The sequence below is a fragment of the Photinus pyralis genome, unplaced genomic scaffold (assembly GCF_008802855.1).
Source record: "Photinus pyralis isolate 1611_PpyrPB1 unplaced genomic scaffold, Ppyr1.3 Ppyr1.4_LG1, whole genome shotgun sequence".
Classification (NCBI taxonomy): Eukaryota; Metazoa; Arthropoda; class Insecta; order Coleoptera; family Lampyridae; genus Photinus; species Photinus pyralis.
This window is the reverse complement of record NW_022170249.1, coordinates 46,009,754-46,022,582: the sequence shown is the minus strand read 5'-3', so window position 1 is coordinate 46,022,582 and position 12,829 is coordinate 46,009,754. Positions and strand designations below refer to the sequence as shown.

The window sequence follows — 12,829 nt, the reverse complement described above, 5'->3', positions numbered from 1 at the left end:
CAAGCTGCAACTTCCTCCAATATCCATAATTGTCACAATCTACAACCACAAACTTTGGAAGCATGAGCATGCAATGTTTTACACAAACTAACCTTGATCAGCAAGTGACATCTTAGGAGATGAAAGAAGCGCCTTCATATGCTTCGTCACTTTCGTCTTCAATATTTTTAGAAGGGTTCACAGGCATGATTTTACCAAAATAAAAAATTCTTAATTTTTGTTGACAGTTACAAACAATCAAGCGTAACTATGACATCCTAAAAAACCTACCTTACTGTTTCATAGTTTTTATAGCATATTAATTTTCAAATGGATTCAGATCGGTCGGTATTGGAAAAAATAGTATAAGTAACACTGGATTAAACTAGTTTTTGTTCCCTCAAGAATTTTAAAGCCCACGGCAAGCCTCGGGCTTTAGTAAGTAAGTAAGTAATTTATTGTGTTAATACATTTAAAAAATGCTTACACTCGTCCGTCAAAATCGTATAACACCTAAACATAAAATACATGAGACACATAGAACAATATTAAATAACATGAAAAATCATTTAGAAATATAACAATTAAACCAAAAAAAAAAAATACAAACAACAAAAAAAAACTTAAGGCGTTAAAGTCTTGAGGTCGTTATCTAAAAACTCTTGGATGTTATATATTGGATTTTCGCGTAAAAAAGTTTTAAGTTTCTTGGAAAAAAGTTGTTCATTTAGAGATTGGAAACAAGAAGGTAAACGGTTATACAACACAGGGCCCCAATAATTATGTGCCGCTTGTGACGTTTTTAATCGTAATCTATCATTATATATTTGATTTTTGTTCCGAGTATTGTAAGAATGAACATTTTTATGCGTTATATAATTTGATTTATTTCTATGAACGAACAAAACTGAGTCAAAAATGTATTGTGATGGAGCTGTTAGAATTTGCAACGATTTAAAGATATTGCGACAGTCCTCCCTATAGCCAGCATTTACAATATTCCGCACACAGCGCCTTTGCATGGCAAACGTTCTTTTCCAACGTTCTTAAACCATTCTTTCAGGAAAAAAAAACTCTTTAATCCCTTGTTACTTAATATACTATTTTTTTTTTGGTAGGTATTAAAATTCTTACAATAGAATATATGAAAAGTGAATAAAAAATAACATTAGTAATGGGTTCTAGTCTAAAGGGAAGTACAGCCAACTAAGAAATGTTTGTTCAATGGAAAATTAGTCTTAGTTTAACATGCAAGTTAAAAATTATTTTGAACGGTTTTCGAAAGTTACACAATTATTTAAATTTTACTGTAACTACTCTACTGCAGGACAAGCCTTCGACAACACACAAATTTATGGAATGTCATAATTACTGTATATGCGATAGTAATTTTTTACACTAATTTAAAATTCCATTTCTGTACTTTCTTTTCGATTTGACTAGCATAGTTTCTTATTTACCACATAATTCCTATTGTATTTTGCTTATCAAATTTTTTACTCCTGAATGTTATCATCATAATGAAGCATTTCAATTGTATTATTTTTTCTATATTTCCTTGAATCATTATTGAACAATATTTCAGTTTGTTCAATCGTTAAGACTGGAAAGTATTTCGAGGTCTGTTTGGACAATAAATTATTATTTCCCCAATGAATACAACAGAGATGAAACGAAAATTATATTTATTACATAAAACCGAATAACTTTAATTGAACGACCAAGTATGTTTACAGCTCTTATATTATCTACCATTATAAGGCAGTCAATGTCGATCATTAACGACCTTATTTTTACATTTTATAACTTACAACAAATCTTATAAATTTAAAATGCTTATTTTTTCCAGTCATCCTTTTCATAATCCCATTTGGATGACAGGCCTGTAATTGGGTTGACTTTCAAATCTAGCATTCTTCTAAGTTGGGCTCTTCTATTTTCTTCACTAAAGCTATCGGGTAGTGGACCATACACTATTGAAAATTGAAATCAGTAACAAGCGAAGTTATAATAAAAGAATGTACAGGACATTATTTCACAATGTACAATATATAATAAACATCGTGTCGTAGGTGTCCCAGATAATTTTACAGCTCATGTACGATTAAAAGAAAACTGTTCTTAAAACTAGTACAGAGCTGTATCCAAATTTGTCGCGAGCAACTTACCAAAGAACTTCATGAAAATGTACATCCAAACTCCGCAGCCTACAATTATAAATGTGTACCCTAAAACACTTTTCCACTCCCCGGTCGGATGAGTAAACTCGGAAAAGGTTTGGCAAAAAGATGCCCTGTAGAGTGCTTTCTTTTCTTCTATGGATAATTTTCGCCAGTCACCTTTCTCCCTTTCTCTCAAGGCCTACGTCAATTGTACAGTCGCAGATAATCACACGAACAAACATACCAAAACATCAGGGGTCTCCTCCTTCCATCGAAGAGAGGGCATTGGAAAATCTACACGATCCATATAAACTGGCTGCCCGTTAATACCATACCCAACCATTTCACGAGTACCCTCAACCGGTGCCGCTTCGTGGTGCATTCCGGCTGAGCCCAATGGAATCAGGCGACCTTTAAGTCTCGACCCAAGAGTTAAAAGTCTCAGTGCCATGGTAGTACAATCCCTAGCCTACTAATAAATAATGTTATCAGTGTTATATAATGGGTGGTTGAGGGGTTTTAATTGTTTAGTAAATATTTTATTATGTTAATTAATTAGTAATTATTGAAGTTCGTGTGCGCGTTATAAGGGTAACATATTGCAGAATTATATCACAATTTGCTAATATAAAATACCTTTTAACGAATAGAAGATGGCGTAGACACGTTCTCAATGTCGCCAACACAATCGATTAAAAATAAGGAAAAGGAAAGGACATGTCAGCCATAGATTTCAAACGACCAAAGAACAAAAAACCAGAGGCGCAGGGCGCAGGAGATAATAATAAATAATAAATAAATAATATAAAATAAAATAATAATAAAAGGGACGGATTAATGAACATACGTATTAGGATTTTAAATAGAAGTTTTTAATAACATTTAACGACCCTCAATAGAAATTGATGGTTTTCCAAAATGCTGTACGCCTTTTCCAGAGACATATCGATTTCCCACGGCTATCCGGGAAGTTTGGAGTCAGAGCCTTCTAGATACTTTCCAGAGCTTTCTGGACTTCCGTAACCCTGGGAATAATTTAGAAAGGTGTGAGAAGTTCTAGAATAGGTAAGTACTCCTATCGGCCACTTGATAAAGAACTTAAGTATTCCCTGGAAAGCACTTCAGGGCTTACCAGAGCTCGCAATCTAAACGGGTTCTAGAATTTTACAATCAGGTAAATTTTAAAGTTCTCAAGAACACTTACAGGACCTTCCCGAACAATTTTTCAGCCCCCCACAGTCCTTGCCTATAACATTATAACAGTTTTCCAGCGCTTTCCAAAACTCTACGCCTTTTTAAAAGGTGCTTTTTTCGAAAGATAGAGGGTACCTATGGCGTACCGCTACTTTTTGTAAATAATTAAAACTTAGCCCCACATATACACTGTCCAAGATAACGATGTCTTATCATGGGGATCTCCGAACTATAGAAGATACGATGATGGTTTAAATTTTAAATTAAAGAAAAGATGCGCAATTAAGGAGTTGATCATGCTTTAAAAAAACCAGAATATATATATAGGGATGTGAATGCTCTCCAGAATAATTGAAGCTTTACAGGCCTTTTCTGGCGCCCTCAAAAGCATTCTGAGCTTGTTATAGAGCTATTTAAGATTTCAGAAAGCATTGCAAGTCTCTCCCAAGCATATTTATAACCTCTATAGACTATGGACACTATCTCACCCCACCCTGTGTTCATATCGTGAAGCACCCTGTATAAAGTATATCTCCACCGATTTATTTATTATCTGTGTTTATTATTTTTAATTATCCCTGGTATGAGAGAGAATATTAAAATTATGATAAATTCGAAAACCAAAATTAGGATAAATGGCAAACCATTATGAAGTTCCAACTTGGTAAAGTCAAACTACTCTTGTTTTGTCTTATAAATTAGTTAATACCAAATTTTTCCTGCATGTAATTTAAGGTTAGTTTAAGTTCGTTAAATTTTCTTTCTTAAAGGGCAGGGAAACCACCCGTGGGTTTACATTTGGACGTTTTAAAAGGAGAGAAACTTATACAAAAGCTAATGATTGATGAAAAGAAATGTTATCATTTTGGACGTAATGCTCAAATGAACGACTTTTGTATTGATCACGCTTCATGTTCGAGAGTTCATGCAGCACTAGTCTATCACAAAATTTTAAACAGGCCATTTTTAGTTGATCTAGGGAGCAGTAAGTATCCATTTGTGATAGAATTACTTTATCTTGCATGTTTAGCTCATGGAACTTTTGTTGGATCGTTGAGACTTGAAAGTTACAAACCGACTCAGCTACCAATTGGTTCCAATTTTCATTTTGGTGCGTCCACAAGGATGTACATTATCCGAGAAAGACCTCAAGCGGGTATACGTCCCATAATTGACGAAATAGAAAAGGTTGGAGAAGACAGTGATGGTGGATTACTTGGCCTGCCGGAAACTGAAACTGAACTTGATGTACTTCAATTTCCTCCCTTTGTAATTGCATACCTAATGTCTCTTTTTTAGAATTTAACCGAGTTTAATACTGCACATAATCGTCGAATATCCATGCTGGGAATATCGGACGATACAGAAAAACGTAGCAGTAACCGGAAGAGAAAACGACGCGGTGTCTCCTTTAATGAAGACGAAGAAATAATTAACCCAGAGGACATCGATCCAAGTGTTGGTAAATTTAGAAACTTAATTCAATCAACAGTTGTCCCGAGTACACAAAAGAAACAAAAAATGAATGACAGTATCAGCATGCCCGAGTACAAGATGTTAAGAAACATCCATTCGGTTGTACCACAGCTCTACCAAGATTTACCGCCCGAATCAAATAATAGTGCATTTGGAAATGTCGGAATGTATAGCTCTTTAAGTTCCAAGCTGGGAATGGTCTTGCCCAATCCTGCACCAGATGTCGATATGGAACAGAGTTATTCGCAGGTAACTAATATGGCACCACCACAAGTTCCAGTTAGTGATACCTTGGAGCCAAAGAAAAAGAAATACGCTAAAGAAGCATGGCCTGGAAAGAAGCTGACCCAATCACTGTTGGTGTAATTGAAATATTCAAGTCTGCATATTTATTGTTAGTGTACGAAGGTTTTAATTTCAATTGTATATAGATCATAAATGCATAATTTGATTTGGACAGAAAATACAAATTTTATATTTTTGTTGTTGTTGAAAATGATGCACTAATCTTGTGGCATAAGCTGTGGTTTATTAAATTAGCAAAGGCACAGTTTTCACACACTTTATGGCTATTTTGGGGGCATCCACTAGCACTACAATCTTTCTGTCCTTCCCATTTTCGGAACACTGTTTTTGAAGTATTCTCTTGTCAAGAAAACTATGACCTGTTTGCATATAAAAAAATGTTTCCGTGTGAATTCATGCTCATACATTCCATATATTTTCAATCAATATTTTCATTTGAACAGAAAGCGTCCAAAATTATCTTCAAAACAATCTGGTAGAGATTGAAGAGAATTGCAAAATGATTTTGAGCACCATTTAAAGGCATAGATGAAGACTGTTGATATTTATTCAATCTAAATGTTAAGGGATCCTATAAAGGAAAACGATGTAGAATTCGAAGTAATTTATGAATACTTCCAGATAAATTTACTGGGTACACCACACCTATACTTTGGAAGTGTAACACATTTTGATGTTGCTCTTCTCTTATTTTTCGATATCTTATAGGACTGATCCATAGTAGTCTTTGTTTTGCTATTTTTTGGGCATCCTTCTTTGGAACGCTCCTTTTCTAAAGAAAAAAAATGTAATGACACAAAGTAATAAAACGCTTTAAGGCAATAAATGAAACAATATTCATTTATTTCCAAACTGCTATAGGAAAATAGATACAGTAAATAAGGTTATACTTCTACTTAGAATTTTTGATAGTTTCACGTGCAAAGAAAAATGTGCACTTTCATGTGGCTGTTCTCTGCTTGGCATGATCCAGTGAAATACTAAAAATTAAGAATGTAATTAAAAAAGTAGGGTTTATTCGTGGGGTTATTAATTAACAAATAAGGTTTATTACTTACATGTCTTTATCCTTTTCAACAATTTTTCTTCCAATTAGGTCGTACTTTATTTGTTTTTTATCATCTATGTCTTCATCAGAATTCGAACTGCACTCATCAGAGCTTGAATCTGCATAACAACCCAAGCCTGGTAAAATTCCGATGCATGTTAATCCACTGTTTGTTTTAGTTTGCGCATTTGTCTCGGTCCTTTTCTTAGCAGATTCCTTGTCTGCATCTGGAGATTCTTCTACTTTGCGTTTTTTAACTATCTCACTATTTTCCATGTTGTCTCGTTTATTATTGCTTGTAACAATAACGCCTTTCAAAAGTTTTGTTTGCGATGGACGATTACCTGTGGGGATCTTTGGTTTGTTTACCACACTTTCAGCTTGTAACTTTTGATCGAGCGATTTCTCCTGCAGGTTAGCAACCCGATTACGATAATCGCTTAACTCGCGTTCTTCCTCGAAGTTTTTGCGACGATCTGCTGCAATTTTGGTCCTATCCACAAGATCTAAGAACTCTATTTCGTCGTCATCGAGGCCTTTTATCATATTCTCTAAAATACAGCGGAATGAATTGACAATGTTTCTTAAAGCAAATTAATATACTTAATTTGTGTGCTTCCTCGTATTCTAGTTCTTTACGTTGTTTCTGTTCCTGAAGACGTTCATAGAGGCTTCTGGAGTCGTAGGGCTGCTCAGGTGCCTCTGAAAAACAAATATTTTGACAAGAAAAGGTAACTAGAAAAGAACTAACCTACAGGATCGTCAGCCTTGCGTACTTTGTCCCATTCTTCCTGTCTCTTCTTTCGAGCTTCAGCTAATTCGTTTTCTGTGATAAAACCTGAGCTCATTACGAGTTTTGATAACAAAAAATTCTTCTTTTTAACAGAATAAAAGTGGTTTTAAAATTGCAAAAGGGGATTTTGATCGGTATATTGGCACTATGTATCGATCCTGTCAATTATATGGCGGCAATTTTCAAATTTGTTGGAAATTATTCCAGATTTTCCAATGAGAACCACGTACCTATAGGTGGAAAATCGTATTACAGCCAATATTTAGTTTTAAAAAGTTCTTTTTTAAGCACATTTAACACTTTGTTACTTCATACACTATACCGTTTGTTTTCTGGTCATCCAGAGGCGTAGCGGAGGGCTTTGGAATAATAAGGGATGCAAATCATAAAGCTACATAGGTACCTCTCAACGTCTTTATTGTACAGAGAACGCTTTCCAAAAACAGACAATAAGTAATTTGAACAGGACATAATGGAAATTTATGGAATGTCTAAAAATGGAACAAGAAACAACAATTGAACATTTACTTCAGGGTCGAGTAATTTCCAATGGAAAAAGAAAGCCCAAACATATTACTGTACGGCTTCAAAATTGTATAAGCACTTATGGTGAAATGAATTATACATAATTTTACATTGCAACTTTGTAATAAAATAATAAAACATATTTTTTGAACAATTTTGAACCAATTTATTTTATGTACCAGGATTCGACTTATTTTTGTATTTGTAATTATCCAGATTTCAGCTTTTCAAAATGTTTGGTCGGTTGAGTGGTAGACGTACCGTAGAAAGCTTTTTCGGAATAAATATATTTACAAATGAAGTTTATTTATTGGCCTCAACCACGATATTAGAGCCTTAAAGGGCCCTAAGTCAATAATGTCTTAAGACAATATTGCCTATACTCTGTAACTAATCTTATAATTATAGACTTAATAATTTTTGCAACTAACTCTATTTCGTCAAGCACAGCGCCCTCCAGCACCCCTTTCACTACGCTCCTGTAGTCATCCCATAACGTATTTAGGCGCAACTAGCATATTGATCTTAAATTCCGTACAGTCTAAGACGAAAATGTACAAAAAAAATTATAAGAACTAACAGGGCCGTATCCATCTTAAAACAGTTTACCAATGATAGCTATAGACTTTCTTTAGCAAAACGTGCCAGAGACCTTTAAAACTGTTCCACTAACTCATTTTTATATAACTACGTAAAATAGCAATTTATTACGTTTATATATGCCAGTTCCTTACAGAGCTATCAATTTCCACGCACGATTTTTAACAATAAGCGCCGTTGATAATTCTGCGTTTGCTAAATATTTAAAGAGTATAGGTAGATACGATTCGATACGCGCAAGTCTACTAGTACATCCCTGTTGCAGTCAATGAATGTACAGGGATGCTGTAAATGTACCAATTTTCCGAACGTTAGTACGGCCGCCGAGATGGAAATCCTCACGAATTCTCCTTTTAATTGATATCAAATCAAGTGATAGTGATGTGTACATATCCTAATCGTGTACTGTGATCTTTCAAATTAACAATAATTAGCGCAAACGGATACTTAAAGTATATATATTCCACTATCGATTTTTACGATTCTTATTTTCACAAATATTTTCGACTCCATCTCGGCGGTGTAATCCATATCAGAAGTCTTCCAAATTTTTTAAATAGTCCACAGTCTTCCCAATGAATAAATTTTGTGAATAAGCTAACTTAGAGTTCCAAAATGTCTTCGCGCTTCGGTAGTATGCGTATACCACCAGTTAGTGCAGCCATAAATGTGGCATGGCAGACTTTAAGGCAACAAATGCCGGAAAAATCGCCAACTCCTGCCCAACCGAACGAGAGAGTGCGTTTTGCACAAGTTAATCACACCAGCACGTCGGAACATCACGAGCTTAGCAATATATCAACAAATCAGTGGTCGCCGAGCGAAAAATCACCAACGGAGAACACGTTCAATCAGGGTTATCAGTCGGGGGGTGATGAGCCCAAGAAGCGGCAGTCTTTCTCATCTTTAGATATTTCCGAAGACGACTTCGTGGAAGGTAAAAGTGACGTTAAGATTAATGAGTACCAAGCGGCCTGGAACGTCACCAATGCGATTCAGGTACTTACGATTTAGGTACCATTATACCAATTACATATTCTTCTAGGGTATGTTCATCGTGTCGCTTCCCTTTGCCGTATTGAGGGGAGGTTATTGGGCCATTGCAGCAATGATTGGAGTGGCCTACATATGCTGTTATACTGGAAAAATATTGGTGGAGTGTTTGTACGAGTTTGACGTACAAACTGGTAAACAAATTAGAGTTCGAGACTCATATGTATCAATTGCAAAGGAGTGCTTTGGGAAGAAGTACGGTGCAAAAGTGGTAAACGCGGCTCAAATTATAGAACTCCTGATGACGTGCATTCTTTACGTTGTGGTATGCGGTGATCTTATGATCGGCAGTTTTCCAAATGGTGCGATTGACACAAGATCCTGGATGATGCTTATTGGCATTGTCTTGCTTCCTTTAGGTATAAAAAGATAAATGTTGCAACAATTACTAACACTATAATCATGCAGGGTTTCTAAAGTCACTCAAAAGCGTGAGTCTTTTGTCATTCTGGTGTACAATGTCGCACATCCTCATAAACGCGATCATAATTGGCTATTGCATATTGGAAATAAGCGATTGGGGCTGGAGTATGGTGAGATGGTCAGTCGACATGGAAAATTTTCCCATTTGCCTTGGAGTAATCGTATTTTCCTACACCTCACAAATATTTTTACCTACTCTGGAGGGTAACATGGAGGATCCGTCGAAATTTCAGTGGATGCTGGATTGGTCGCATATTTGGGCAGCTATATTTAAGTCGCTGTTTGGCTACATTTGCTTTCTTACATTTCAAAATGACACCCAACAGGTGATCACGAATAATTTGCATTCGGCAGGATTTAAAGGTTTTGTTAATTTATGTCTGGTAGTTAAAGCGCTTTTAAGCTACCCTCTTCCGTATTACGCGGCTTGCGAACTTTTAGAACGCATTTTATTTAAAGGCCGCCCTAAAACCCCATTCCCGACTATCTGGGCGCTTGATGGCGAGTTAAAGGTATGGGGCTTGGCTTGGCGCGTTGGTGTTATAGTTTTTACTATACTAATGGCTTGTTTCATTCCGCATTTTTCTATTTTAATGGGATTTATTGGTAGCTTTACGGGTACGATGCTGAGTTTCATTTGGCCCTGCTACTTTCATTTGAAATTAAAAAGAAACGGAATGGATTCACAAACTGTTATATTCGATTATTTCATTATATGCCTCGGTGTACTTTTTGGTGTCATTGGTATGTACGATTCGGGAAGCGCCTTGATAAAGGCGTTCGAAATTGGGCTGCCATTTTAAATGCTTCAAATTAAACAGTTCCTTGTGAGTAATTACAAATATATGTGGTTCAAATTTTAATCGACCTTATATCAGTCGACAGTTATATGACTATAATGCTAAAGCAGTTGATAAGTGGAAGATGGGTCTCCAATTATGTCATGAATGTGCGTAACTCAATTTAAATTTTAAAGTAAACGAACGCAAATGCGACATTAAAAGAATCTTCCCTGAAGATAGCATATTTTTATCTCATTTATCTATTTAATTAATGTACAACTTTAAGGCTACAATATGTACAAAAAGTGATTCAAAAATATTGTCTAAGTAGACGATTTTACTAGGTAAATGTTATAACGAAGTCTTCCATTAACATTAATGCCTTTGAACAATTTTCCAAAACGTGTGGTCGTAAAAATTATGTCAATAGCGGTGTCTTCCTTTAAAAGAATCCTGTAAGTTTGTAAATATTAATTTACTTAGAATCGTAGACATATTAGGGACTAATAACAATAAATTAAGTGGAGTTAAAAAGTCAATATCGATTATTAAGATAAAAAAATTGATGTCTTCCAATCTGCATTGGCAGTATGTGTATAGATTATACGTGTAACCTTTTGTCTTCCATAAAAAATGTACCCAAAGCAGTGTAATATTAAATGTAGTTGTGGATATTTAAATGTAAATGCTGTATTGTTGTATATTACCTACACTGATTAAGTATATCGTCAAGGTGCTTCAATTAAGCAATGTATTGTTAGTCCTTGTTAATCACTGTTAACAAAGATTGGATGCAGAGATGCTTTCACTAGCCAGTAACACTTACCTAGCGGTAGGTACACATAAGTCATATCACGTGGAACATGCGTAGGGACACGAATTGTAGAAATCTCTGCCTCCAATTGCGTCATAACTTTATTTATTGCTGATCAATAGTAAAAATAAAAGAGTTAATGAATGGCGTTGCAGTTAATGTCTGTTATTTTATAGAGCATACTAAATTGACTTCAATAGGTAGACCGTTTCATTTTAAGTAAGTACTCGTAGATAAAATGGTTCTTTAACAACGACAGCCGATAAAGGCGAAATAACGGAAGCACAATCTAATGACAGTTGTACTAGCTCATAACTCATAACTTTTATTGTTTCCTGTTGACAATATAATATTGTATTAGGGCATGTCACAAAATGAAGATAAAAGAAAGAAAAAGGGAAAGAAAACATTGACATAATTTAACATAAAGATAACATAACATAACTTAAAACCTTGAGCGCTTACTTACTTCTAAAAACTCGTCGACAGTGTAAAAAGCATTTTCGCTTAGAATATTTTTTATTGACCTTTTAAAATCTTTGAACGTATGCTGGTTTTTAATTGAGGTTGGGAGGTGGTTGAATAATTTGATTCCTACAGAGTTTGGAGATTGTTTTGAGATTTTTAACCTTGCCATGGGTATACTAAGGTCTCCTTTATTTCGGGTATTTCATTGTTGCGCCTAAGTTGGTGTTTATTTTTGTAGATATGTGTTAATACTTCCAATATATATAGCGATGGAAGGGTGAGGATGTTATATTTAATGAAGTATGGTCGGCATGACTCCCGCTGCTTTATGCCCAATAAACATCGTATTATACGTTTTTGTACAATAAAAACTTTAGCGGCCAGTGTAGATGATCCCCAGAAAAGAACACCGTAACATAACCTCGACTGAACCTCCGCATAATAGAAGGACAATGTGAAATATACACCAATCAACTGTCTGATACTACGGATTTGAAAGCAACAAACATTAAGCTTTTTTATCAAGCATAAGCAGTGGCACTTCCAGTTTAATTTTGAATCCAAGCACATTCCCAGGTATTTCCCTGATTGTTGCACTGGAACATTAGCAAGAAGGGATACATCGGTGGTGGGAGAAATAGAAGAAAATAAAATGCAGTACGTTTTGCTATTGTTTAAATGAAGTTTGTTAAAATTAAACCACCCTTGAAGCGTCGATAGAATTCCACTTGCCCGTTGTTGTAGGTCAAGAATAGTTTTACCGGAAACTATTGCAGTAGTGTCATCCGCATACATGATTACAAAATGTGATAATTTTAGGTATGTAATTTCTCTGGAAATGGCGGATGGTGGCAATTATTCATTTTAGAGAACTTGTCTAACCGTTTATTGAGCGAAATTTCGGGTTGTGTTTTCTAAAAGTGACAGCGTGACAGTTCTCATTATTGACTACTAGTTAATAATGTCCACATTATTAACCACTTTGAACAAATGCCGAGAAAGCCTACTTTACAAGTGGAAAAAAGGTTAATAATCATGTTATCAGACGCTAGTAGTGAAAAAAATAATTTTTTCTCCAACCACCTGAATAAGACGCTATTTTGTGACAGTGTTCGGTACGTAAAATTGACGTTTTGCGGATTAATCGCTTTCACCATGGCAACTGTACAAAAAGTGGATACTTTTGGTCCTAGTACCAAAAAGAAA

At 35.2% G+C, this 12,829-nt stretch overlaps 4 protein-coding genes across 5 annotated transcripts; 2 read left to right on the top strand and 2 right to left on the bottom strand.

Moving 5' to 3' along the window:
• Nucleotides 1-1,672: 1,672 nt before the first annotated feature.
• LOC116159853 lies at nucleotides 1,673-2,890 on the bottom strand. Of its 2 annotated transcripts, none has more exons than XM_031472936.1 (4): nucleotides 2,778-2,890; nucleotides 2,386-2,613; nucleotides 2,148-2,340; nucleotides 1,673-1,952 (listed from the first exon to the last, which is right to left on the bottom strand). In XM_031472936.1, exons 2-4 carry the CDS (start codon nucleotides 2,590-2,592, stop codon nucleotides 1,816-1,818), a joined length of 537 nt encoding a protein of 178 aa, XP_031328796.1. In that variant the 5' UTR covers nucleotides 2,593-2,613; nucleotides 2,778-2,890; the 3' UTR covers nucleotides 1,673-1,815. The 2 variants fall into 2 exon arrangements, with proteins under 2 accessions (XP_031328796.1, XP_031328797.1); XM_031472937.1 differs by having other exon boundaries at nucleotides 2,386-2,610.
• A 976-nt stretch (nucleotides 2,891-3,866) lies between these two features.
• On the top strand, nucleotides 3,867-5,293 carry LOC116160576 (nuclear inhibitor of protein phosphatase 1). The gene is made up of 4 exons (XM_031473803.1): nucleotides 3,867-3,999; nucleotides 4,106-4,320; nucleotides 4,366-4,583; nucleotides 4,635-5,293. Exons 1-4 carry the CDS (start codon nucleotides 3,971-3,973, stop codon nucleotides 5,175-5,177), a joined length of 1,005 nt encoding a protein of 334 aa, XP_031329663.1. The 5' UTR covers nucleotides 3,867-3,970; the 3' UTR covers nucleotides 5,178-5,293.
• A 646-nt stretch (nucleotides 5,294-5,939) lies between these two features.
• LOC116160577 (PSME3-interacting protein) lies at nucleotides 5,940-7,115 on the bottom strand. Its single transcript, XM_031473804.1, has 4 exons — nucleotides 6,917-7,115; nucleotides 6,769-6,867; nucleotides 6,176-6,716; nucleotides 5,940-6,097 (listed from the first exon to the last, which is right to left on the bottom strand). Exons 1-4 carry the CDS (start codon nucleotides 7,011-7,013, stop codon nucleotides 6,058-6,060), a joined length of 777 nt encoding a protein of 258 aa, XP_031329664.1. The 5' UTR covers nucleotides 7,014-7,115; the 3' UTR covers nucleotides 5,940-6,057.
• Nucleotides 7,116-8,317: 1,202 nt separating this feature from the next.
• On the top strand, nucleotides 8,318-11,299 carry LOC116160575 (vesicular inhibitory amino acid transporter). Its single transcript, XM_031473801.1, has 3 exons — nucleotides 8,318-9,082; nucleotides 9,129-9,495; nucleotides 9,545-11,299. The coding sequence occupies exons 1-3, from the start codon at nucleotides 8,699-8,701 to the stop codon at nucleotides 10,360-10,362; spliced, it is 1,569 nt and encodes a 522-aa protein (XP_031329661.1). The 5' UTR covers nucleotides 8,318-8,698; the 3' UTR covers nucleotides 10,363-11,299.
• The last annotated feature ends 1,530 nt before the right edge of the window (nucleotides 11,300-12,829 follow it).

Coding starts and splice junctions, on each gene's coding strand:
- LOC116160577 (XM_031473804.1), bottom strand. CDS start 7,013: ATGAGCTCAGGTTTTATCACAGAAAACGAATTAGCTGAAGCTCGAAAG. Junction 6,868..6,916: donor CAAGGCTGACGATCCTGTAG/GTTAGTTCTTTT, acceptor TTTGTTTTTCAG/AGGCACCTGAGCAGCCCTAC. Junction 6,717..6,768: donor CGAGGAAGCACACAAATTAA/GTATATTAATTT, acceptor GCTGTATTTTAG/AGAATATGATAAAAGGCCTC.
- LOC116159853 (XM_031472936.1), bottom strand. CDS start 2,592: ATGGCACTGAGACTTTTAACTCTTGGGTCGAGACTTAAAGGTCGCCTG. Junction 2,341..2,385: donor AGGAGACCCCTGATGTTTTG/GTATGTTTGTTC, acceptor CAATTGACGTAG/GCCTTGAGAGAAAGGGAGAA. Junction 1,953..2,147: donor CATTTTCATGAAGTTCTTTG/GTAAGTTGCTCG, acceptor AATTTTCAATAG/TGTATGGTCCACTACCCGAT.
- LOC116160576 (XM_031473803.1), top strand. CDS start 3,971: ATGGCAAACCATTATGAAGTTCCAACTTG. Junction 4,000..4,105: donor CATTATGAAGTTCCAACTTG/GTAAAGTCAAAC, acceptor TCTTTCTTAAAG/GGCAGGGAAACCACCCGTGG. Junction 4,321..4,365: donor TTTAGTTGATCTAGGGAGCA/GTAAGTATCCAT, acceptor TTGCATGTTTAG/CTCATGGAACTTTTGTTGGA.
- LOC116160575 (XM_031473801.1), top strand. CDS start 8,699: ATGTCTTCGCGCTTCGGTAGTATGCGTATACCACCAGTTAGTGCAGCC. Junction 9,083..9,128: donor ACGTCACCAATGCGATTCAG/GTACTTACGATT, acceptor ATATTCTTCTAG/GGTATGTTCATCGTGTCGCT. Junction 9,496..9,544: donor CATTGTCTTGCTTCCTTTAG/GTATAAAAAGAT, acceptor ATAATCATGCAG/GGTTTCTAAAGTCACTCAAA.